Consider the following 24,407-nt stretch of genomic DNA (forward strand, 5'->3'; position numbering starts at 1 on the left):
CCTGCTCGCAGGCTACTATCGTGCGTTATAGTTCACCACTAAGTTTTCTCCGATTCTTATTGGTTCAAATTGATCACGTGACGCGATAGTGTTCATCCGCGGACAGACACTATCAGCCCATAGTGCCCGTCCGAGGAAAATATCCGGATGGATAGTACTCGTCCGTGAAAATATTTCTGTTAAAAAGTGGGTTATTGTTTGTTTTCTTTTTCAAATTTTCCATTTTGCTTTCACGGCTTTCATCTAAAAAAGTTGAAAATAATTCAATAAGATTTTTGATCTGGCGCGCAGAAGAAAATTTAGTGGTGAAAAATAAAGACAATAAAGTGTTTCTGTCTCGGAACTATCGGTCTGAAAGTTACCCCTTGAAAATTTGATGTTCTTAAAACTAGCATATTTGCCCTCGAAGCTTCGCTTCTCGGGCAAATATTTGTTTCAAGAACATCAACTTTTCGCGGGCAACTATCAGTCGATAGTTCCTCGACAGAAACACTCTATTGTTTAAATAGAAATCTCGAGCTCTTAATCCAATCGTTTATTAGTAAAATTCTACTAGTACATTAATGCAAATGCTGCAATCTGATTGGCTGGGTGACCGTACACTATCAGCCATTAGTGTGCAGTGGCTGGAGGTCGTCCACGAAATGGCGACGCCTTTTTCGTTTTTCCAAAGTTTTGAACAACATTTTGTTGCAAATGAAAAATTACATTTCCGAGAAGACTAAAAGAAGGACATTTACTGTTCCTTGACTTCAAAAAACTTGAAATTATTGGAAAAAAAATGGCGCTCGCGCGAACACAACTGCAATTTCAAATGACAATTCATTTAAAGCGATCCTTCCAAGGCGCGAAGTTTAATAATACGTCGAGAAATAAAGCAAGCAAACATGCCTTCGGCCTTATCAACTATCACCTCATAGAAATCTCGAGCTCATAATCTAATTGCTAAATAGGAACACGATTTTTAACCAATCAGCGCGTGTATTTTCCAGATATGTCCAGGATTGAACGCTAATGAGATTCAAATTGCTCATGATAAGCATCACAAAGTGTCCTCATTGGTAAAAAGTCACCAAAACACACACAATTCCGTCAAATATGAGGTAATATGAAAATGCCAAATAACCCTGGCAAATATGAAGTACTAATTAAACAATACTTGCGTTCAATCCTGGACATAAGTGGTATTTTCTTAGGCGAGGCTGTTTTCTAAATGAGAAATGGAAATCACTAAATGAGAAATAGAAATCTCTACGTGAGAAATGGAAGTCACTATATGAGAAATGATAAGTGAGGACTATAAGGACACTTTCTCGGAGCTTCCGGTCCTGTTATATCGTTCAGTGCTCCTGAGTGCTCTTTCACGGCTTATCCGTTCAGTTTGTTTTCACCTGGTGGTAATGACGCTGCGAGGATATCGTCTCCTTTCAAAGAATAATGTCATCCCTTTGGATTTGGCCACAAAGTCATCGTCTTCCGAACATGTACAAATCCTTCGAAGACAGAGAAATTGACTAATCAAGGTAGCTGTGGGTATCAGTGGGCTTGAGGTGAAAGGTCGTAGTTATTCCGTCATCGGATATGGAGAGGCAAAGGTCCAGAGAAGGAATTGAAGACTCGCTAATTACATTTCAAAAGTGTACTTCCGGAGAGGGGAGGTAAGTGGAATAAAAATGTATGAACTCCTCAAGATCTTGTAGTGTGCCCAAGTACATCATCAATATAACGTTTGTAAAGTTCAGGTTTGTTTCCTTGGTAGTCCTCAAACATTCTCCTCTCGACATACCCAACGAACAGACATAAGGCAAATTAGGTCCCATTTTGGTACCCATAGCTACACCAACCTGATGGTAGTACGCATTGTTAAATTCAAAAGAATTCAAGTTCAAGTCTAGCTCAGCCAGTCGAACAAGTGCGTCTGTTGGTGGTTGCTGTAACGGACATTGGTCGAGGTAGTATTTCAAAGACGATATCCTCGCAGTGTCATTGCCACCGCCTTGGTAGCGTGTTAAGTTTGTCAGCAGTAATTGGTGACCAACTTGCTGACCAACGTTAAAGCCAAGGACAATTCCAGCTACAGACACAGACTCTCTGCTCAATGCTTAACCCACAGTAAAAACTATTTTCAACGAATGACTCTGGAAAGCTGGTACACTAACTTAGAACAAACGCCTCTTAACAGATGTCAACAACTACCGGCACCTTACAAAAGACTTATTCAGGACATAAACAAAACCGAAAAACGAACCTCAAACAGACCGACTTAATTTGACTAACAATAGAGGGAACGAAACTTACTAGAACCGATTAATGACTGCTGACAAACTTTACACGACTCTTTCCGTCAATACCATCATGGCTAGACTGACCAAGCACTTTCAACGTACCAGACTTATAACATCATCGACTGACTAACACTATTCACTTGACTCTGAACATGAATTCCTCTCAGGTTGTCAAGACGTCAGTCATCAACAACAGTTCTTTTCAAAACTACCCGCACCCGGACGATCACACAGGACGGTCTACTGATACTTCTGGGTTTAAACCATTTACTATATGTTATTGACCGTTGTTTGAAAAAAATCTGTCTTGCGTGGCGTGACAACCTTATTCCCATGACAACCATCCTCACTCAATCATTTTGATTAGGTTTCGACATAAGATCGAGGCTTCCTGGTCTTGTCGAGCCCTTATGACTGTGCGAAGTGAGTGCAGGCGCAAAGTCGAATACATTGCACCCGTACTCATATCGTTCAGCGGATTGTTTCCACTCAAAAAAAAACCTTAGAGCCACTGCGGAGAAGAGAGCATCATGTGAACAAAATCTTTATTTACAAAAAAATACAAAGTACGACTTTTCATCGATACAGAAGTAAAACACAAAACCGCAGCATTTATGACAATCTCTTGCAAACCTTAGTCACTATTAATGACAGATTTCATCAATTTTTTTTCAAATGTTTAAAATGGTTGTTGCTTCTTGTCTTAACAAAATACTGACAATAGGTTTACAGTAAGGTATATAAAATGATCAACACTAAAGCTATATCAGCAATGACTTGTAAGCGTTGTTGTATAACTCAAAAAAAAAACACAACAGAATCGTCAACTTCAGATTTCTTCCTGATCTCTATTGTTCTAATAATATTGTAATTCAAGATCTGGTTTTTGGTGTTCCAGAATTCTAAGACATTCCTCACCGGCATCGGTGATCTGATTACCACCCAAGTCTAGTGTGGTTACTTTACAGGCTGATGACTGTAGCGCTTGGCTTAAACTGATAACACCGTCATCAGTAATCTGATTAAAACTCAGGTCTAGTGTGGTTACTTTACAAGCTGATGACTGTAAGGCTTGACTCAAACTGTTGACACCGGCATCGGTGATCTGATTATCATCCAGGTCTAGCGAGGTAATGTTACATGTTGATGACTGTAACGCTTCACTCAAACTGACAACACCGGCATCGGTGATCTGGTTATAGCCCAGGTCTATTGAGGTACAGACTGATGACTGTATCGCTTGACTCAAACTGCACACGCCAGCATCGGTGATCTGATTATCACTCAGGTCTAATGAGGTTACTTTACAGGCTGCTGACTTTAACGCTTGACTTAAACTGATAACACCGACATCGGTGATCTGATTTTTCATAAGGCTCAGTTCAGTTAATTTACCTGAAACTAATCCTCTCATGCAAACAACACATTCGTCATTCAATTGACAACCATTCAGATCCAGTTTGGTGACTGCACAAAAATCATTTTCCAATGATTTACAGATTCGTCGAACCCCAGACTGTGTTAGATTTGAATCAATGACACTCAACGCTTCAACAATAAATGGCTGTTCAGCAAATGTTTGATGTTTTCCAGCGGCTTCTTCTTCATTCAATGCACTCATTGCATCTAGCAAAAATGAAACAGGAATACAGTCCACATCAGTTAAATTGTTGAATCGCCGAAACCTGAATCGAAGGTGATGTTTCTTAATGACGTTTTTCGCGAAATCTTTTTCTCCGTACTCAGCGAGACACTTTACTCTGATTAGAAGACTGTCTCTTCCGATTTCGTTTGATGGCAGTAAGTGTTCAAGCATTATTTTTTCCATAAATTCTCTATCTTTTTTCTTCGATAAAATACCAGCCATGAACTGCATAACCATTGACGGCACGGTTCGAGTGGAGGGAATCTCTCTTCTCCTCACAAACCAACGAGCCGCCAAATACTCCTGCAGAGTAAGGTGTGTGAAACAAAAATGTTTCGTGACTTTAGAGAAAGATTTCCTGAAAGGAGGTCCACAATGAAGAAGACCACTTGCTCTAAGGCTTTCAACTTCATGTGAACTAAACTTTTTCATGTCTTCTTCAACAAAAAGAAACCTTTTCTCCAGAAGCAATTGCGCTGCTAACTCTGAAAGTTTATCAAGCGTACCTTCGGATGGAACTTCCTTTTTATTGTGGTCCAGTATGAACCTGTTGACGATTTCAAAATATAGGTCACTTGTTTTGACGGGAAGAGTATCAGTGTTCTTTGACTCCCTTAGAAGATACTCCATGTAGGAACACATCAGAAAACAGAGCACGGGAATGTGGGCAAAACTGACAAGCTCTTCATTCCTTCATTTTTTCGTCTTCTTTGAAATACTTGTTAATGTACTCTTTGACCTGTTGTTCCGAAAATCCTGTTATTTCTACATGACGATCAAAGCGAACTTGGGTCTTTATTTTATCAGATTCGTCGGGCCTTGACGTTGTTATGACAACAGACCCAGTCAAAATTTTTCCTTTAATCAGCTTGGCAAACAGTGCAGCCACTGGCATTTTCTCTTGAGTGCTGTTTGGGTACTTTTCATCCAAATGGCTAGCGATGTAATCTTGTTGTGAATACCCGTCATACTCGTCAATGACAATCAAAACCTCCTCAGGATGATTTGCAATGTACTCAAATAAAGATTCATCAATAATCGAGTGGTCATCCAGCACTGAAGAAAGGTTCAAGATTTCTCTCAAGGTAACAGGGTCATCTCCCAAAAGTTCCAGCTGACGGAAAGTCAGCAAGTATGCAAACTTGAAATCTGGAATTTCAGGGTTTGTGTTCACCTGAAATAATTTGTCGTCAGCCCAATCTCGAATCAGCTTTTGGGAGAAGAGCGTTTTGCCAATCCCTGCCTTCCCTGTGAGAAGAATAGATTTTAGATTGCTATCCCCATCGTTAGCACGGAGGAATATTTCTTCACAATGTTTCACTCGGTCAGTCTCACTCACATGACCGTACTGATGGAGGCGTTCCTTTCTTCCCAGATCAAAGTCGTCCGCAACAGGCTTTCTTCCATGTTGCATGAGAAGACTAGTGAAAATGTCGTCTGTTTTAACACTGGAAATGATGGAAGAGGCCATTGATTTGGTCTGGCTGAATTCCGTTTGTCTCTTAATTGATGCCTTTAACGCGCTTGTGTATGCAGTTGCATCTGAAGAGCAAACAGAAAGTAGCGTTTATACAGTTAGCCAAATAAAGTTGAAACAAAGTTGAAAACAAATCAGTCATGTCTTATTTGGCAGATTTTTTTTAGTTATATATGGATGGATTGTGGGCTAATCTGAATGTGAGTCCGGTTTCACCTACGAAATAAGTCATGACGTTGTTCTATAAGAGTGGTCAAATCAAATCACAAACAAATATTGGAAGCAATCTGGCTGAGTGGTTTATATGGTGCTGCTCTTGTAATGCTGCGGAGGCGCGGTTCCCTCATGGTTAGTGCGCTCGCCTCCCGACCGAATGGTCCGAGTTCGGGCCCTGAACGGGGACATTGTGTTGTGTTCTTGGGCAAGACACTTTACTCCCACAGTGCCTCTCTCCAACCAGGTGTATAAATGGGCACCGGCGAATTTAATGCTGGGGTAACCGTGCGATGGACTAGCATCCCATCCAGGGGGGAGTAGAAATACTCCCAGGCGCTTCATGCTACAGAAACTGGAAAAAAAGCGCCGGCCTGATGGGCACTTGGCTCGTATGCAGACTCTTGCAATCCGGAGATCCCGGGTTTAAGCCCTGCGCCTTTTTCCATGGAAGGGAAATGCTTTACTTCTCTTTCTTCATTCACGACCACAGGGTGTTTAATACTTTTAAAGATCGATACACGTTTGCCCATGTTTATGTCCTAGATTAAGATAATGATACATAATTGATTCAAGTTGTTTCAAATAATCCAAGCTAAATTCAAACAAACTTCTGACCTTCAGCACTTGTTTTCCTTTCAGCCTTCACCATTGATTCTTTCAAGTCATCTAGTTTCCTTTCAAACTTTTCTTCGATTCGATCTAGTGTTTCCTTGATGCTGATATCATCCGTTACCCACTGTTTAAGAAGCTCTTGGTAGTGTTCCTCAAAGTCAGGGTCCATGCATTCAGCCTTCAGATCGTCAATAGCATCTTGGTAACACGTTCCTCCCAATCTCACCAATGGATCCTGGATGTCCTTCCAGTATTGACTGAATGTTGCGTCATCAACTGAAGCTTCGCTGGCATGACCGTAAACTGTGTTTCTGTAGTACTTGATGCGAACAATGTCAGCTTCAGGTGATAAATCTGTCGCTGCCGGAAGACTGTCCCAGCCAGTGGGTGGGGGAACAAGACCACAGATATTCCTTAGCAGGACCATGAGTAGAGTGATGTCAAAGTTCGTTGATGAAACTGAAGATTTGATGGCAGGATACAGTTTGCCCCATTGTAAAGGATTCAGGACTTTTTTCGTTCGAAGTGATCGCAGTATAGCATGTGCTGGAGGAGTTGACAAGACTATGTCCAGGCTCCCTGTTGGACGCTTCTTGTCAAACGTTTCTCTCAGGACATGTGCACCAATATCTACCAGAAGACGACATAACCTGGCGTAATTAGCTGTTTCTTTTGTGGAATGAAATGTTGGTGCTGCGGAACTCATAGGTTCTGACGTCTAAAAGGAAAAATGAAATGAATCAAGTTAAAGTAAAAGTTAGCTTAATTAAGGTCAATGTAAGAGAGTGAATCCCCCATATAGGCCTTATACCCAAGGTAATCCCTCCTAAGTTATTTTTAGACATAGTACCTAGTTCTTCTTCGGAAGTAACCCACGCGTTGCGTGGACAGCCCAAGCAGGGCGCTTATGGCCCAAGCGACCTTCTCGCAACTGCCTGAGACAAAAATGGCGGGAAATGTGGTGGAAAGCCACTTAGTATATGTTTCGATTTTCTTACGCGGTTACTACGTGTAAACGTTTCATAACACAGATGTTGTCTGCACTCTCAACCGTCATTTTGTTCGGCTGGGCTTTCGTTTACCTTGAGCTCGTTTGGCTGTTTAATCTTTTGTCGTCCGTTCGATTTTGGAGAGTTCAGGCAAACAACAACGGCAATAACAACGAGCACAATGGCTGTGTAAGCGTGTATTATAAATCTTTGTTCATTTCTTTGCTGTTCTTTCCAAAACAACAAAACTTGAAAACACCACATTCTGCGTAACCTAGAGAACGTGAACTATAACAGCCAATTTTAATTTTTTTTTTTTTTTTTCGAATTTTGACGCTGTCTTACATACCCTTTTTGGGATATCTCTGACAGTGATAGACCCACTGAATGAATTTAGCCAAAGTCTCGGTTTGAGATTATCTCGTAAAGACCTCACTCTCGGTTAATAAGTAGTTTTATCTTTTTCTCAGCTCGTGAGCGGGCGGAATTCAACAAATCCTACAATCTGATTGGTTCCTGGAGCGGGCGGAATTTTCTTATCCGGACCGCCACAGCGGGCGGAATCCGTCGAGTTGATCTATTTTCGTGAACGAATTAGCGGTTATCGTCAATCTTTCGCCCTTTTTACACTTCCATAGACGACTGACTAATCAATGTAAGTTTATCTCTATTCACCTTTAAATGGCAAGGAAAGTCACTGCAAGTAAATTCAACTGAGTTTTTTGAAGTTGTGAGAGTTTGTTTGGCTGTTTGTAGCTCGGCGCTGTAATTGGGCGTAATCCTGTGTGTCTCTCTCTGTACAATTTTAAGTAAAAAAATGAGTCAATTTCGGTCGAGTTTACCTCTCTGATCGTTGCTGAGAGAATTTTTGTGGAATACACTTAACGAATTTCCTCGCTATCTGCTACTCAATTTAAGGTAGAAAACTCTGTTTTCGAGTGATTCGCAACGACTGACAGAAATTATTTTCTTTGTACAACTTCAAACTTTGCACGAAATTTCACACCGGAGAAACACTTTCGGAGAACTTAATTGGCGAACTAAATGCAACTAACATAAAGTAGTTCGAAATAAATATGTTCTTTAATACATCTTTCTTTGTCTAGTATCTGTGTTACTCATTCGTTCGCTCGTTAGATTTTTTACAAATGGTTTGTAGACGGCACGTAAGCCAATTAAATGACCAAGTTGCGTAAACAAACCCACTTGTAAGCCAATTTACCGCAAGAAAAAATTATTAATTGTTATTGGCCGGTTTAGGGTCGGTCCGTTTAGTGAAAAACTATTACCTCGGGCAGCACTTTCAAGACCTCGGTCACAGTTTTTTACTATGTGGATCTCCCAGCCGGCCAATAACATATATAGCATTGCCAAATTTACAACTAGTGCCAATACCAAACAGAGCAAATCCGCACGTTTGTATGAACAATAAAATATTATATATAGGACGAAAAGAAAAAAAGACGAGTAGAGCTCATTGACTCGGTTCACTCGCCGAATTTTTTTCTCCCTCTCCGAGAGCCTGTTTACCGATGAATTTTTACAGCTCTGATTTTTTCTCAGACAAAACCAAGTGGCAAATATGTTAGATAATTCACTTTCTTAAGATTACGAATTGAGTTAATGCCCGATGATTTCCGAAATACAGCGATGACCTCCGAACCTGTCCGAGAATATGAAAGACTTCCGAAAACGTCCCGAAGCAGCAGAGTGACTTGTGTTTAGGGCAAGATAGTATCCATTAATTTATGTGCGTCTTATCGGCGCTTTAGGCAATCTTGTTATTGCGTTCGTATAAACGTAACAAGCGTAACAAACAGTTAAAGGAATGGCAGACTTCATCAGGGAGTTTTTACAAGTAAGGTTTACAAGCTTGCTTATTTACACAACGTCAATAGGTCTACTATTAATGAAGTGTGTTATAGTGACACGAAACGCGTAGGTGATTAAACCAAGTTTTACAATTTCACTTCGTGCAGTACTACTTACTAGTTTATTATTAAACAAAAATTGATACCACCTCTAAGACCAGACCCTACCTAAATACAAACGTGAATTTTTTTTCGATTATGCAAAACGCCACGTGGCTTGTCACGCACGCCTCCCTAACGTTTAAGAGGGAGGAAAGGTTGCGTGACGAACCCAAAGAGTCTATTCTTGGGTTGCGAGTGACGTCATCATTTACTAAAATCCAAAACTAAAGAGCCACCAAAGTTATTATCCTCATCAGGCATAAGAAGGCGTAAACTTTATATCTGTTAACAACTTTTCAGCTCAATAGCTTGCGTCGTCTGGAAACAATCACATTTTGAATTTCAGAGTTCTAGCAGTGCGTGACATAAAGCTATGAACGCGTTTGTCGAAAAATATATACTTATCTCGTGATTTTTAGCCTTTTTAGAAGTTAAAATATTAGGAAAAGTGCTTATTCAAATGTTTGCTTGATCAGCTCAGATAATCCGTCACCTAGATAGCCAAAATAAGTTTGCTTACACTATTTTCCGCCCGTTATGTTGGAGTATTCCATCCGTGGAGGTACACCAACGTGGCGGCTCCATACTGGGCTCTGTAAATTTGTGCAAAATATTTCGACGAATATTTGAAGTTTGCGAAAACTTGGAGACCTAAAACTTGAAGAAGTGTATTCTTTATTTATATCCTATAACATCATAATTTCTTGACTTTATACACTGAATGGTTTTCGAATTACTTTTTTACTGCGTGACAGTAGTCACAGTACAACCCAAGAATATGTCTAGAAATAAATTAAAAAGGACAACCATTCTGAGCAATCTCTAACAAACTCAGCCTGATCTTGAATACGCAAATGGTGAATTTAATAGCAGACGCAAACGCTGCCCCTTGTATCGAACGCTATTGGCGTCTTCAGACACTATTTTCGTGAAGGAATTTCAGTACAGTAAGTCAATATTCGTTCTGTAAATCATATCGTATAAAGTGGAAAGAAAGGGCCCAATTCCGTACTCTGCCGTCGCTTCTTGCCAAGGTGAAAATATCAAGCCAACCGCTAATTCGAAGTCGACAAAAGAACTCAAAGAAGAGAGATGTAGCGCGATCAAAGAAATGAAAGTTCACGAGTAAGTTTACGTAAGACGAAACAATAGTCTTCGTTGTCTTACCTTGATGGCTCAGTCAGAACTCCAGGATCGACACTTAGCAAATTTAATCGTTTAGATGTCGAGGAGATTTGTTCCGGGTTTTGTTCATCATACGGTTGTGGCAAGAAACGACAGAATCCACAAAAAACAGGAACATAAAGCGCTGCTGTAAGCTTATTCCTGATCAGTGTAGCATGACATTGCGAAATTTGCAGCTTTTAGTAACCTTTTCCCCTCCAATCAGTAATTGACAAAAGAAAAAAAAACTCAGAAAATAAAACTCCAATTTTCATGACCTATCCTTAAACGTCAAGAAACCCTTTTCATCTAAAGGAGTAGAGAAATACATGATTTTATAGATATTTTTCCTTTTTATTAGGTGATTTTCTACGTACGTGACTCATGCGGGTTGATCGCGTGATTTCACTTGACTTCTCCGGGATGCGAGAATGAAAGTGACAACAACGGTTTCCCTTTCCCCCTAGGAGGCTTCTTTATCCAGCGGGGAAAACAAACTGAACATCGGGGAGATAACTAGGTGCGCCGGACATGTGTTTCGCTGCTAATATCCTTATTATTCCTTTGCTGTCTCCTTTACTTCTCTCTCGTTTTGTACAGAGAACAGAGGGACAATTCCCTTTGGCGTCTAGTACCCCACGGGTCTCCCATATGAAAAGGTCGGAAATTGGAATTAAACTCCTAAAGGAAACCAATGTAGGCGTGCCTAGAGCTTTATTTGGATATTTTATCTCTAAAAGATACCACTTAAAACGGAATAGGCTTGATTACCAGCCGCTGTTCGAGATAGGAGCCCGCGCTAGTAGAGCGAGAGACCAGCGGAAATCGAGCCTAAAACCAAAAAAAAAAAAAAAATTTCACTCATTATTTCTTCGAGTGCACCCTAAAAACTACTTTGACAGCTAAAAATAGTGGCGTTTCGTCATCAACACCCTAAGTGAGACCAGAATCTTTGATTTTTACCCCTGAGCGAGACGACAAGCATCCCCGACCTTTTTATGTGGGAGTTCACCCTTTCGAGTTGTGAACACGATGCAAGAGCCCTTTTCACCGTTATCTTTTCTCAGTTGCATTTCTATATAATCTAGCACGTATGCGAGGCAATTTCGGGCAATTTTGTAGTTTCTGCCCGAAATTGCCTCGCAATCACGTTGGATTGAACGAGAACACAAATGAGACGTAAACCCTTGCTACGCAGGCTAGAGGTGCCGAGGATTCGCTCTGTAGTTAACTACGTTCTTCAACTGTTTTCAGAATTATTAGAAATGAAAATAACAAAGAGTTTATTCACGGAGAGTCTGATAAAGCAGGGATATTTACAAATGTTTTATTGCAGTCAATTGAAATAATAGCCCTAATACCTGATCATGAGTTACAGGAAAACAATTCTTTTAACTTCTGAATAAAAAAGTTGGATTGTCATGATAAAATATTCATTTAAATAATTGCACAATGCCAAAAAAAAAAAAAAAAAAAAAAATCAAAATAGAAGTTTGGAAACAACCGTGCAGGGCAATGAAACAACACTGGCGCAAGTCCGTGACTCGTCACGCAATGTTTCCTCAGTTTGCGTTACGCACCAAAAGAGGTCTGTCGTGGCCTACCAGTCAGAATCTACGAAATCACAAGTAACGTTACTTGGTAATTTTTTTCATCACGTGGAATACGCTAGAGTGGGACAGAACTACCTCTGGTACAAAGCGCGGGAATGTAAGAGATGATATTGATTTAGATCTAAATGGCGGTTACGCTACCCTGGCAATTCTCAGTTGACAATAAGCTCAGCGTCGAAGAACGAGTTTCTTTAGAGAATGCACTATCACTTCAAAAGGGACTACAATATGCAACATTCGATACCACTAAAGATGAGAAAAAAACCTATATGTCTTCATACAGAGACTAAAACGTCTCCAAAACCACACCCACTGGGCTGTCGCATGCCTATATTTAAATCGTCTAACAGAACTATCACCCCCCCCCCTCCCCCCCTCCACCCCAAAGACCTTATCCAGATAAACGTTATAAATGTGTTTCTTTTAAACAAACCCAACCTTGTGCTGGAAGAACGTCTTACTCAGACAGGTTCTCCCACGCTGATTTTATGCATCAGTCAATTCCAGCAGTACCCACCCCAGCCCCCGGGTAATAGCTGGGCAGTTGCTCGCATCTTAATCCCAGAGGTGGGCGTTTGCCTTCTTTGTTGCTCTCATCTCAGAGTATTCGACCCACTTCGACCCACCCCCAAAAATTCACTCTTTGAAAAAAAGTTCCTGAGAGTTGGCCCAGGTGAGGGGTTGGGCACTACTGGATTTGATTGATGTATTACTTTGTACAACAAAGATATTTAAGTTTTTTAAAAAAATGGGTCTAACATTTCAAACACACTTCCATATTATGAATGTGATAAAGCCCTAGAGGGGGAAATCATACAAATACAAATCACGTACAATTCAATGTTCTTCTTCAGGGAATTCGCAAGTTTCAACAAGATGATGTATAATTTACAATATTTCCTTTCATCTTTTATCATCTACAGCTCACAAAAATAATTTAAGCAACTTCATCCACAATATATTATCTCTCCCTAAAATAATTTCAGCCATAATGCTGATAAATTATACACGATCAATACATTCCAGGAGGCGGGGTGGGGAACTCCCATACAAAATGACGGCGGTGCTCGTCATACCTTTTCGGGGTTAAAAACACGGTTTTGGTATCTCTCAGGGTGTTTAGCCTCAAAAGGTCCACAGCGGGAGCTTTTGCGTTACCTTTTAGGATATTGAGGGGAAAAAAACACTGACAAGAGATAATGTGTTATGTAACAATTGGTACCTCTTAGGGAAGGGAAAAATTTCAAGCCACGCACACAAAAGAGGATCTTGGTACCGCTAAGGGGTTCTTTTCAAAATTTCCAACAAGCACCTCCATCTTTTCTACACGGGAGTCCCCACACCGAGCTTTTAATTTGCCAGATTAAACATGAACTTGAATCATGAATGATTTATGTACATGAAGACTAAATATGCTATTGGCTTCAGTTCAACTTGACAAATAAATTAAACGGATTGGGCATTTACAGTATCTCTTTACAGATGAGGTTCTACTGCTCTGTCAATCACGCACAGTTCAAGGGGCCCTTTCCATGAGTTGGTCCTGTGACCAGATCAAGAACAACAATCACAATGACAATGATTTAAGTCTTGTACTGAAAAAATCACCATTAAAATGAAACATTGCCAGATGCAAAGGCTTCTTTCATCTTCTCTGTCGCACAACACCAAGTTGCACTAGCTATGATTCACCACACAAAATTGTCTCTATCACAATGATTCTTTGTGTCAGTGTTACAAGTGACTCACGTCTGGTGAACTATTTGTGACCGCGTCATTTGATTCTGTTACAGTGCCAGGACTAAAAAGACACAAAAATGAATTTTAGCAAAAAAGGAAAAAAAAAGATGAAGCAAAGCGAAACTTTCAATGTGCCCATCAACATGGCAGTTGCAACTCTTAACTCATTACTCCCTACGAGTGCCATTTAGCACACAACGTCATAACTTTGTGAAAATTCGAGGGAGGCAGCGTGGCCGAGTGGTTAGAGCGCCGGATTTGAAATCCGTAGGTCCCGGGTTCAAATCCCGTTCTGACCGCTAGCTGATGTTGTTCTCGGTAGCCCCGAGTTCAACTTCTCGGCTGCGCTTGTGAATAGCCAACTGGTCTGCCTCCTGCCAGTTGGGATTCTTAACCTACTTATGTTTATTTGAACACTTATTTATCATTGTTTGTTTACATTGGTCCTGAAAAGCTATATTTCCGGGGTATACCTATAATATTTGAAAATTGATACGTCGTGGAAGATTTTCAGTTTCACATTTTAAAGCAATTTCTCCCAAAAAACTACCTCCTTCCTAGCTGCTGATGTCAGTTCTTAAATAAGCTGATCAGTGGCTTTCAAATGGTATATTGTACACAAGCAGAGAGTCTTGATTTGCTGATTTCGCAAAAACTGCCATTCGCCTTAGGGGGTAAAGGGTTAAAAGGGGTAGTAACTATTTTTCCGTGTTTCTCTATCTGCCAGGGACATGAAACTTCGTTTTATCTAAACAGCACTGCTTCTAGCAAAGACATTATCATAACTTACTACTGTGTGTTGTTTTCCTTAGTTTCTTCTAACAAAATGATAGGAGGGGGAAGAGGCGATGGAGGTGGAGGTGGTATCATCGGTTACCAGCTGGCTTGGGAGGTACTGTTGTTCCCGTTGAAACCTGGAGAGTTGGGTGCTGTACTTGTGACTTGTGTCCTGACTTGGTTTACTAAGAGGGGAAACAAATAAATATATGTTACAATTATTATCAAGAAGCAAGACTCTCCACAAGTGTCAGACTGGAGCTGTTCATGGTCTTATAAGCTGACCTCCAAGCTTGTCTAAGCCAGAACTTAACCTCTGCAAATATGAGGGTAAACATTAACAAAGGAGACTACACGGAATGACTGTTTTAGCTCTTTTACAGCTTTAAGAATGATTTTTCAAAAGAAATTGTGTTGGAGATCAAAATTTAATTAGAGAAACTCCAACTAACAGAATAACTTTTACCAACATTTACCAACTGTAGAGTTGCCAACTACCTGATTGGTCGAGAGTGTCCACAGACGGTAAATGATTAGCTTCTAGTTAGTTCTCCAAGTCACCAGGATAGTCTGGAGGAGGGAAATGCAAGGCATCAGGTCCCACACTTGAATAACACTAACGAGTTGTGACCAGCGTTGGTCTCTAATGGAGAACAAGGATACAATCTACCAGCAAACAATGTATGACTTACAGTGGAACTACAAAAAGAAGGATATAATACAGTTAATACAATTAATAAAATATCTTTAATTAGTTGATATTTATTTCTTCTATTCCTCAGTGCATGACAATTTGACTCAAGTCTTTGAGCACTGGCTCAAAGGGTGTGTTAACACAACACTTCTTGTTCTCTTAAGCTTACACTCCAAAGGAATACATGGCAACCTCTATGGACAACCACACTTTGAGCTTGATGTATGATGCATCAGATCCTGGTAAGCACATACAAAGTCAGGCATACATTAGTGTTTTTCAGGCCACTTTCAATGGTTTTGAAACATAATGCTTTGAAACTACAATGAAATTCATGATTGGCCTCCTTATTATCAGGGGTCTATATTGTAAAATGAGGACTTTTCAGGGAACCAATCAGAATTCTCCCTTTCATTGTGGAACAGTTTGCCATGTAATAAATATCAATATATGTAAAACTTTCCAATTTGCTATGATTAATAATTATTGTCTCTAACCTTGTTTGAAACTTACCCAGTTGTAACAGCGAGAACTTGATCAGTATATTAGCAGCACGAAACCAGCCATATCTGCAATTAACATATGAAATATATCAAGTTGAAATCACTTATAAATTGTCAGTATGATAGAAGTGCTTGCCATTTTTGCAGTACGATTCATTTCCTTATAAACATTTTATACCAGTAGGCCTGCATTTCAAATAAGCACCCTGTCTTGAATTACAAAAAGTAAAATTTAGCACTCCAGGTGCTAAATTTAATTATCACAGTATTAATAATCAAATAAAATCTATGATATTGTCACCTATAATTGCAAACATATAAATTTTTTTCACTGCCAAAAGAGTACTAAATAAGTAATGTCAGGTCTGCATTCAGGCCTTAAGTGGTTCATCAGGCCGGTGCTTAACTCCAGCTTCTTTAGCATGAAGCAACTATGACTATTTCTACTTTCCCCAGTATGGAATGCTAGTCTATTGCAGGGTTACTTCCAGCATCAAACTTGCAAGCAGAGAGAGGCACCGTGAGATTTAATTGTGTCTTACCTAAGAAAACAACACAATGACCCTAGCCAGGGCTAAAACCCACACTGCTTGATCTGGAGTCCAGCAGCCTACCCTTAAGGCTACCATGCCTCTCTCCATTCCCACCAGGTCAGGTTCAGAGAATCCAGTGCTGGTACATGTATGACATACATGTACATGTGCTAGTTATTAGAAGACAATATTAAAGTATAGGAGATATATATAACCTGCACTATTGTATGACTCAAATTATAACTAGTAAATATTTAAAATAATCCTGACCATGGAAGCAAAGTAACTTAAATGCGTCTTCTTTAGATCGCATAATGCATGCATGCACAAATGAACTGACTTACAGCAATTTCCTTGTAAACATTAGGTTTCTTCAGCACTGCACTTTGACTCATATTGAGAGAAAAAAGAATAAATTGGTCTTAGGAATGTATTGAAAAAATGTCTGATATGCACAAATGTTGGCCATAGCAAACACTCAATTTTTCACCCCAACGTATACAGCTGTAAACTGTTTGTTGAGCAAACATAAGTGGCAGATCCAGACCTTGACCTAAGGAAGGGGGAGGGGGGGGGGGCAGGGGGTGGCTTTGTTTTACTTGCCCTGCCGGCTTTTCTTCCTTCTGTCATTTCTTCTTTTGTTACCCAAAATAAGGGGGGCCCAGGCCCCTCCCCTAGATCCGCCACTGATTTACGTGTAGTCTAAATTTTGTCCTTGATTTTTGTGAATCTCTCTATGCTACAAAGTTCTTCTAGCAATTAATCAGAGGGTCCCCTATACCTCTTCTGAAAACAGTTTTACGCAAAAGTAATTGACCTTTTCACACATCACGAAAAATTCGAAAAACAGCTTCACGTTCACAGAAAAAAGTAAGCAATCACGTTTCACGCGAAAATGCAAAGGCTAAATCATGTTTCACGTAAAAATGCAAATTCTATTTACGTTTCGCAAAACATACAAATACAATCATTACAGAAATGTATCTGGCAATACTGAAATGTACCACAGTAGATATAGCTGCACACGGCCATATTTTGATAATTTCAGACTCTCTCATCATCAGCATGTCTAGATCTTTTGTGGATTGGGTATTATGCATGTACAGTGGAACCCCATTAATACGGACAACAAGGGGACATGCCAAAGTGTCCGTATTATCGAGGTGTCCATATTGGCTCTCAGATAAAAAGTCACGGACACATATTTTATCGATACAAAGACTATGCAGACAATGCAGACTGCAGCTAGGTCATGCACGAGGTCACCAAGCAATAAAGATGACAATATGAATAAAATATGCAAATGCTACCTTCGTGAAGACAAAAGAAAGAATCCAAAAGACATATTAACACTTCGTTGACATATTTCGGTTATGACATCAAAGCAATGGTTGAGCAGACATCAGTTAAGGCTGGATAGAGTGTGGATACTGACAGATTAACTCACCTTTTCCGCAGAACCCTCCATTTTCTGCCTTTTCTCCATCGAAATGGCGTGATACCCCGCGTGTGTGACACAGCGTGACAGACTAGATTCTAGGCCCTCCTGGTTCACTGTTGCTGTGGTTAGTTCTCAGTCCTCTGTCCTCACGCACATCTAGAGATGTCGAGAAAGGCAGGCCGTCACACTTTTTACATCCAGTTTGGTGTAGTTTACGAGCTTTTCTGACGCTAAAATCCCCAAAAATGTGAAAAATTATTCCCACAAAAGTCAATGGTTCACAAATCACGTGAAAGTAAATGCACTCTTCACGGATCACGAAAAAATCGAAAACCAGTTTCCCAAGGACGCAAAAATATAGATTCATGAGTCACGGAAAAAAAAATCCTCATTCACGCTTCACGCAAAGGAAAAAACGCCCATTCACGCGTCACGAAAAAAGTATAGGGGACCCTCTAATCAGTAACAGCTTAAGATTGTTTGTTACAAACACCTTTTGACAGCTTGCAACAAACTGCATCTAATTTTCATCAATTACTGGATTTAAATTTTGCAGTGACTATTTATTTAATACTGTAATTTTGCAGTGACTAAGTACTACACTGTGCTGTATCAGTACTTACTAGCCATCAGGCTGAAGTGCCAGTCCAGTCTGTGCAGAAGGGGTATCCCTTGGTTCAGATATTGTTTCTGGGCCTCTTGACGATGTTGCCGAGCCTGATACTGATGTCCCTCCAGATGGTCTCACTGATATGGAGTCAATAATGGGTCTTATCATCATCATCATATCATCTGACCAAAGGAACTAAAAAAGAAGTTAAGCACTTAGCTTATAAAAACATTGTGGTTATGGACATATATATAATCAGATCAAAATACTTCAGATCCAAAAGGTAGCTTTTGCAGGAAGTGGTTTATAGCATTAATCTTAAGACGAAATAAAACTAAATACATGGTAAACTGAGCCACCCTTCAAATGTTGAACACATTAATTAAAAAAAAAATGTATTGCTATTGAAATGTTAGAATGTGACTACTTGACAGGTCACCTTCAAATTCAAGAAAACTAACAATTAAGTCATAAGCTGAGAACAAGTAAGGGTTGTTTGATATGAATACATATTAAATACTATTTGCTCTTCTGACTGTTATGTACACTCTACAGAATATTTCAGTCCTTCAGTCGGTGTACTATTATAAATTTCACTCGAGAAATTTAGCTTGAAAAATTGTTTTAAGACAACTAAAGCAAAACTGTTGAAAAGTAAACAAGATTTAGGTTCCAAACTAACCACCGACAAATGGCAAAGATTCCTGAGAGGTATGCTTCACTTCACACTATTTGTGGGTTTCCAATAATACTTTGGTGTAGAACTATTGTTCATATTCTTCAATGTTAGTGGTTGATACATATGCATTGTAGATGGCTTTAAATCCTTTGTTCTCGAATAACATTCTGATTGGTTAACTCTTTTCAAAGTGGCCCAGTCCATGAAGTCACACTGTAAAACCTTTCTGGCAAACACCAAACTACTGCAAACATACTGTACGAATAAAAGCTTATGTGCTGAGAACTTCTGAGGGATTTACATGTAATACCTGAATATGTTGAGGTATCTTATTGCCTGTCAAGAACATGGCAACTTCTGAAGAGAAGCTATAAATATTATTGCAGTCATGTTCAAAAAGGTGGCAAATTGTCACCGTTAGGATTGAACAACAACAACAAATTATGTACGTAAATAAATTAAGTACATATTTGTATTTTACAAACTTTAAGTTATTGTGGCACTTATTACAAATATAAATTATTTTATATTTCTTCACCACAATCATTCAAATTTTAGTCCCCCCTTCCCTCAAAATAAGTAAAATGCTGCCCCCTCCCCCCCCCCCATTCAAAGGCATTTTAGCTATGTAGGTATGTGCAGCCCCAAAGGGTATGGTTTTTCAGCCTTTTTTGGTCATAAATGGGGTATCGATTTTAGCCTTTTGGTCATAAATAGGGTATGGTTTTTGAACTCTAGCCTTGATACAGGTATGTTTTTAAAGAAGAAGCCACTTTTTCATCATTAACGAAAAGAAAATTAACAAAAACCCTTATTATAAGCTTCACAAATTATGTTTATGGTAATTTAACATTGGTCTGAACTAACTTATTATAATGCAGGTCTAAAACGGGGTTTTGATTTAATGGTCAGGTCATAAATAGGGTATTGAATATTTGTTCAGGTCATAAATAGGGCAGGGAATATCGCAGATTTTGGTCACAAATAGGGTAGGGTTTAGGGAAGCGGGCCACACACCCCCACCCACCTTTTCTGGCAGTACCTCCCCCCCCCCCCGTCCCCGGGTTAGTACCTTATTCTTAATCGGCTACTTTACAACAAGTTTACATAACTTTGTAATAAATGTATTAAATCAAATGGTAATTATAATTAAAATTTATACTGCACAGTTTCTGTAAAAATATTCAACTGCAGCACCTTACCATAACCTATTATTAATAATTAATATCAAATTAAAATCCCATTACATAACATTCACTGAATATTATTTTTGGAGGAGAATGATTTGTTAAATGGTAGTTTTAGTCCCAGGGGGGTACTCCTGATTTCAAGTGACAGGGGTGATCGAATGGGGGCAAAAATCAAAACCCAAAAAAATCCCTAGGGCTTCAAACAAAACCCCCAAAAATCCCTAAGGCTTCAAACAAAACCCAAAAAAATCCCTGGACCAAAATATAACCCCAAAAATATCCCATGCCAAATTTCCAAGGCATGAAAATTTCCAGAAAGCATTAAATGATATAACATGAAAAATAGAAACATTAGTCATGGAATGTTTGTGTTTATTTATCCATCAAACCATCTGGGAACTATCATGAATCCTCACATTGTTTTTAATACCCAAAAAAATCCCTACTTAAATCAAGCTACTCAAAAAAATATTTGCCAAAATTTTCCTACCCCCCAAAAAATCCCGAAATTAAAAATTTCAAGCCCCAATTAAATCCTTCGATCATCCTTGTCACATGAAATCCAGAGTACCCCCCTAGGGTTTTCTAATTAGTGACAAACCTGAAATTTTGTTGTTCAATTCCACTTAAGAAATCCATAAAAACATCTTGGGTGACCTCTGTGTCTCCAAGATCAAGCTCCTTGTCTGGGCTACCAAGAATTGTCCCACCCTCAAAAAATCAATAATATTATTATTACACAACATTAATTGAAGAATAATATCAGTTATAAGAAAATGAGGCAATGTCCATACCTCCTCCACAGAAAGGAAGGCCCCCTACCCCTCTGGAAATTCCAATTAAGCTTAATCAGACATTAATTTAAATCTTTTGGCTATATGCAAAGAACTGCCTGCCAAACTTTCTAAGTTTGAAGGTATTCAAAGCAAATGTTCATAGTGGAGTCCTTTTCAGCAACATGGCAGCCATTTTGAATTCTTATTTCAAATAGTTATTATGGGATGCTTAGGGGGCAAATACATTCTAATTTGCCCCCGGAACATCTCATAATAGAATTCAATTGAAAATGGTCACTGTATAATTTGCTGAAAAGGTCCATAGCAACACTGAGCAACATTGGTACTCAGATCCAATTTCAAATTGGTAACATGGCAACTAGCCTACACCTTGGAAGGCCTAGATAAGTTGGATCATGTGCACTTAACGTATCCACCGTTGGGTCAATACCCTCAATCGATACCTTCGTTGGACCCTCAATTGACACTCCATCAACATCCCGATCGACACTCACTCGCTCAACATCCCAATCGATACTCGGTCGACCCTCAATCAACACTCCATCAACAGTCGGTCAATAGTCAGCAGAATGTCAACTGACTCATATGTATTAATCAAACATTAGTTGAATCTCTACCAACTGTCAACCGAGATGTTGATCTGGTGTCACTCTTAAGTGTTAACAACATGTCGATCGATTGTTGATCAAGTGTTGATCAAGGGTCCATAGAAGATATTGATCGCGGGTATCTATCAACACTCAACAGCAGACACCGAGTTTAGTTAACACGATCCGATACGTTTTATAGAGGCCAACTCTTACAGCATGCTTCAGTTGACAGCCAGTCACTACAGAAATAAACCTATAATACAGTGTGTGTCTACATGTGTACAACACTTACTGGAGAACAACTGGATATGCCATCACCACCATAAAAGAATTCTCTATCATAGCAAACCAAACCTGTATGCCTACAATTCGGAAAACAAATTTAAATTAAGGCCCAGTCCCCTTTGACTTATTTACAAAGTGCTGCTGTCACAGTGATTTGGGTATCCCTGTGTTTTGGGTACCCTCATACCCAAATCCCTAGTGTTTTGGGTACCCAAAACACTGAAAGCATTAAATACCAAAGACTGGGGCAAGTGAATCCCTCCTATTAGATTTTGCCATTAAAGCAGTTTGTTCTTCGAAGACATGTATAAAAAATGCAAATATAGTAGACAAGACTAAGTCCTTTGAACACTGGGAAAGTGGGACACCCAAATCCCTAGTGATATGGGTATCCCTTCCCAATATGCTTGCTTGTTATCATTTCTTTAATTCAGGGTAGCCAAATCGACCAAAGATAAAAAGGCAAAGCTAACTTACAAAGACAAAAGTCATTCCAATGACAAAAGGACTTAGAAATGCTAAAACGTAAGGGGCCCAAATCCCTAGTGATGTGGGTATCCCTTTCTAGAGTGTTTGTTTGTCATCATTTCTTTAGTTCAAGGTAGCCAAATCGACCGAGGATTAAAAGGCAAAACAAACCCTTTTATCTTCGGTCGATTTGGCTACCTTGAACTAAAGAAACAACAACCAATCATATTGGAAGGGGATACCCATATCACTAGGGATTTGGGTATCCCCAAGGGTCTGCCTGTGACTCACATTGCTCACACTGTGACTGGCATGGCTCGCTGGCTCACATAGTAGTGAAACTCTATCCCCAACATTTTAGCATTTCTAGTCCTTTCCTCATTGGAATAGCTTTCATCTTTTTGTTTGCTTTTCCTTTTAATCTTTGGTCAATTTGGCTCCCCTGAATTAAAGAAACGATAACAACTAAACATATTGGAAGAGGATACCCATATCACTAGGGATTTGGGTGTCCCTTACATTTTAGCATCTCTAGTCCTTTCCTCAATGGAATGCCTTTCGTATTTGTAAGTGTGCTTTTCCTTTTAACCTTCGGTTCATTTGGCTACTCTGAATTAAAGAAACGAGGACAAACAAACTCTCTGGAAGGGGATACCCATATCACTAGGGATTTGGGTATCCCCTACAGTTTGGCATTTCTCTCGTCCTTTCCTCTCTTGAAATTGCCTTTCCTCTTGGTAAGTTTGCTTTCCCTTTTTATCCTCAGTGGATTTGGCTACCCTGGATTGAAGAAATGATTACAAGCCAACACTTCGGAAGGGAATGCCCATATCACTAGGGATTTGGGTATCCTTAACTTCTATTTGTTTCCCTATATCCAAAGATTAGCCGTGTCTATGTTATTTAGATTTATTTTGGTTTTGTCTCCGAAACGAAAAACTCCTTTAATGGTAAAGAGAACTGTTCACCAGCAAAATCTACTAGGAGGGATGGTCAAGGAAAGAGCAACATACAAGTCTAAGACAAAGTTTATCTCTGACTGGCAACATACACAGAGGTCAGTCACAGCCTGAGACCTGTATATCGCACGACGGCCACATCTCAGTGTGTTCGTTCGCATATTGATTAAATTCAATCACCGCACTATCCGAAGTTTAAAAAGCGCCTTTCTCGTTTAAAATAAGGTGCATTTCAAGGGTTATCGTTAGGCACCAAGCGCATGTTTATACAAGAATCTTTGGCGCGTGAATCCGGTTTTGTATTTCGTTATAACTGCGGACTCGGATCAGACAGTCTGTTGGGTATTGCGACTATTTTCAGAGACGTATTGTGTTTATATCAAGCAAAAGAATGCTGTAATTATTTGAGACAAAGTTTCGTAAGAAGATAAATGGGTTTTGAGCAGAATTGTGGATGATTTCACCAGTTTTACGCTTTCAGTGTCTTGTCTTGGGTACCCAAAACACTAGGGATTTGGGTACAGGGGTACCCAAAACACTGGGATATCTAAATCACTGTGACACCGCAAGAAATTTACTGCACACTTAATATAATGCAAAGGAAGAACACAAATAGGTCACATTTATGTCCAAGGAAAATAAATTCAGGTACAAATCAAACTTAATAAGCTTATGGCAAAAGCACATACCAAACTCCATCAATTCTCTTCCCTGGGAATGAAAATGTATAAAGACACAAGTTTTAGCTTAATTAGTTTTAAGTTGTGTTAGGCATTAAACTGCTGGTAATTGATCCAGTTGTTTTGAAAAATTGACATCTATTTTCATACCTTTCCTAATAACCTTCTAATCCTTCTAAATTTATTGGTTTCGGGCACTTTTGATAAAGCTTAAGCTTTATTAGCTTATATGTCATGACAAATTTAACCTATTTGCTGAGTCACACAGCCCCGTAAGAAAACGGCATAAAGAATACATAATCTTCTCTCAAAACCCATTGTACAAACTTACCGAGTAGAAGGGGAGACAGTTGCCTGGCTAAACCCCTGGAAATATCATATACATACCATTTGACCGGAAATTTCTCCACTGAAAAAGCTTCGCATACCCTGACAAATTGCGTTGTTTATCTGTTTTGACTCGAGAAAAACCGTCGGGGACTGGTGC

The 24,407-nt window shown here is 39.4% G+C and overlaps 3 protein-coding genes across 3 annotated transcripts in view; all 3 read right to left on the reverse strand.

Annotated features, from left to right (window-relative positions):
* LOC145488906 (uncharacterized) overlaps positions 1–24,407 on the reverse strand; it is a 122,243-nt gene that overhangs the window by 75,397 nt on the left and 22,439 nt on the right. The gene's annotated exons all lie outside the window — the stretch shown is intronic.
* LOC145488907 (NACHT, LRR and PYD domains-containing protein 3-like) lies at positions 1,940–10,570 on the reverse strand. Its single transcript, XM_081467752.1, is given in 4 exon segments — positions 1,940–4,621; positions 4,623–5,472; positions 6,239–6,953; positions 10,365–10,570. Coding segments are annotated over 3 exon segments (3,033 nt in total). The 5' UTR covers positions 6,942–6,953; positions 10,365–10,570; the 3' UTR covers positions 1,940–3,141.
* LOC145490529 (desumoylating isopeptidase 1-like) lies at positions 19,184–24,366 on the reverse strand (the record flags this gene model as incomplete). The annotated part of the gene is made up of 6 exons (XM_081469635.1): positions 19,184–19,353; positions 19,532–19,545; positions 20,743–20,852; positions 21,821–21,890; positions 23,930–23,951; positions 24,252–24,366. Coding segments are annotated over 6 exons (462 nt in total), but the record flags the coding sequence as incomplete, so codon positions are not given.

Source organism: Orbicella franksi, chromosome 6 (genome assembly GCF_964199315.1).
Source record: "Orbicella franksi chromosome 6, jaOrbFran1.1, whole genome shotgun sequence".
Classification (NCBI taxonomy): Eukaryota; Metazoa; Cnidaria; class Anthozoa; order Scleractinia; family Merulinidae; genus Orbicella; species Orbicella franksi.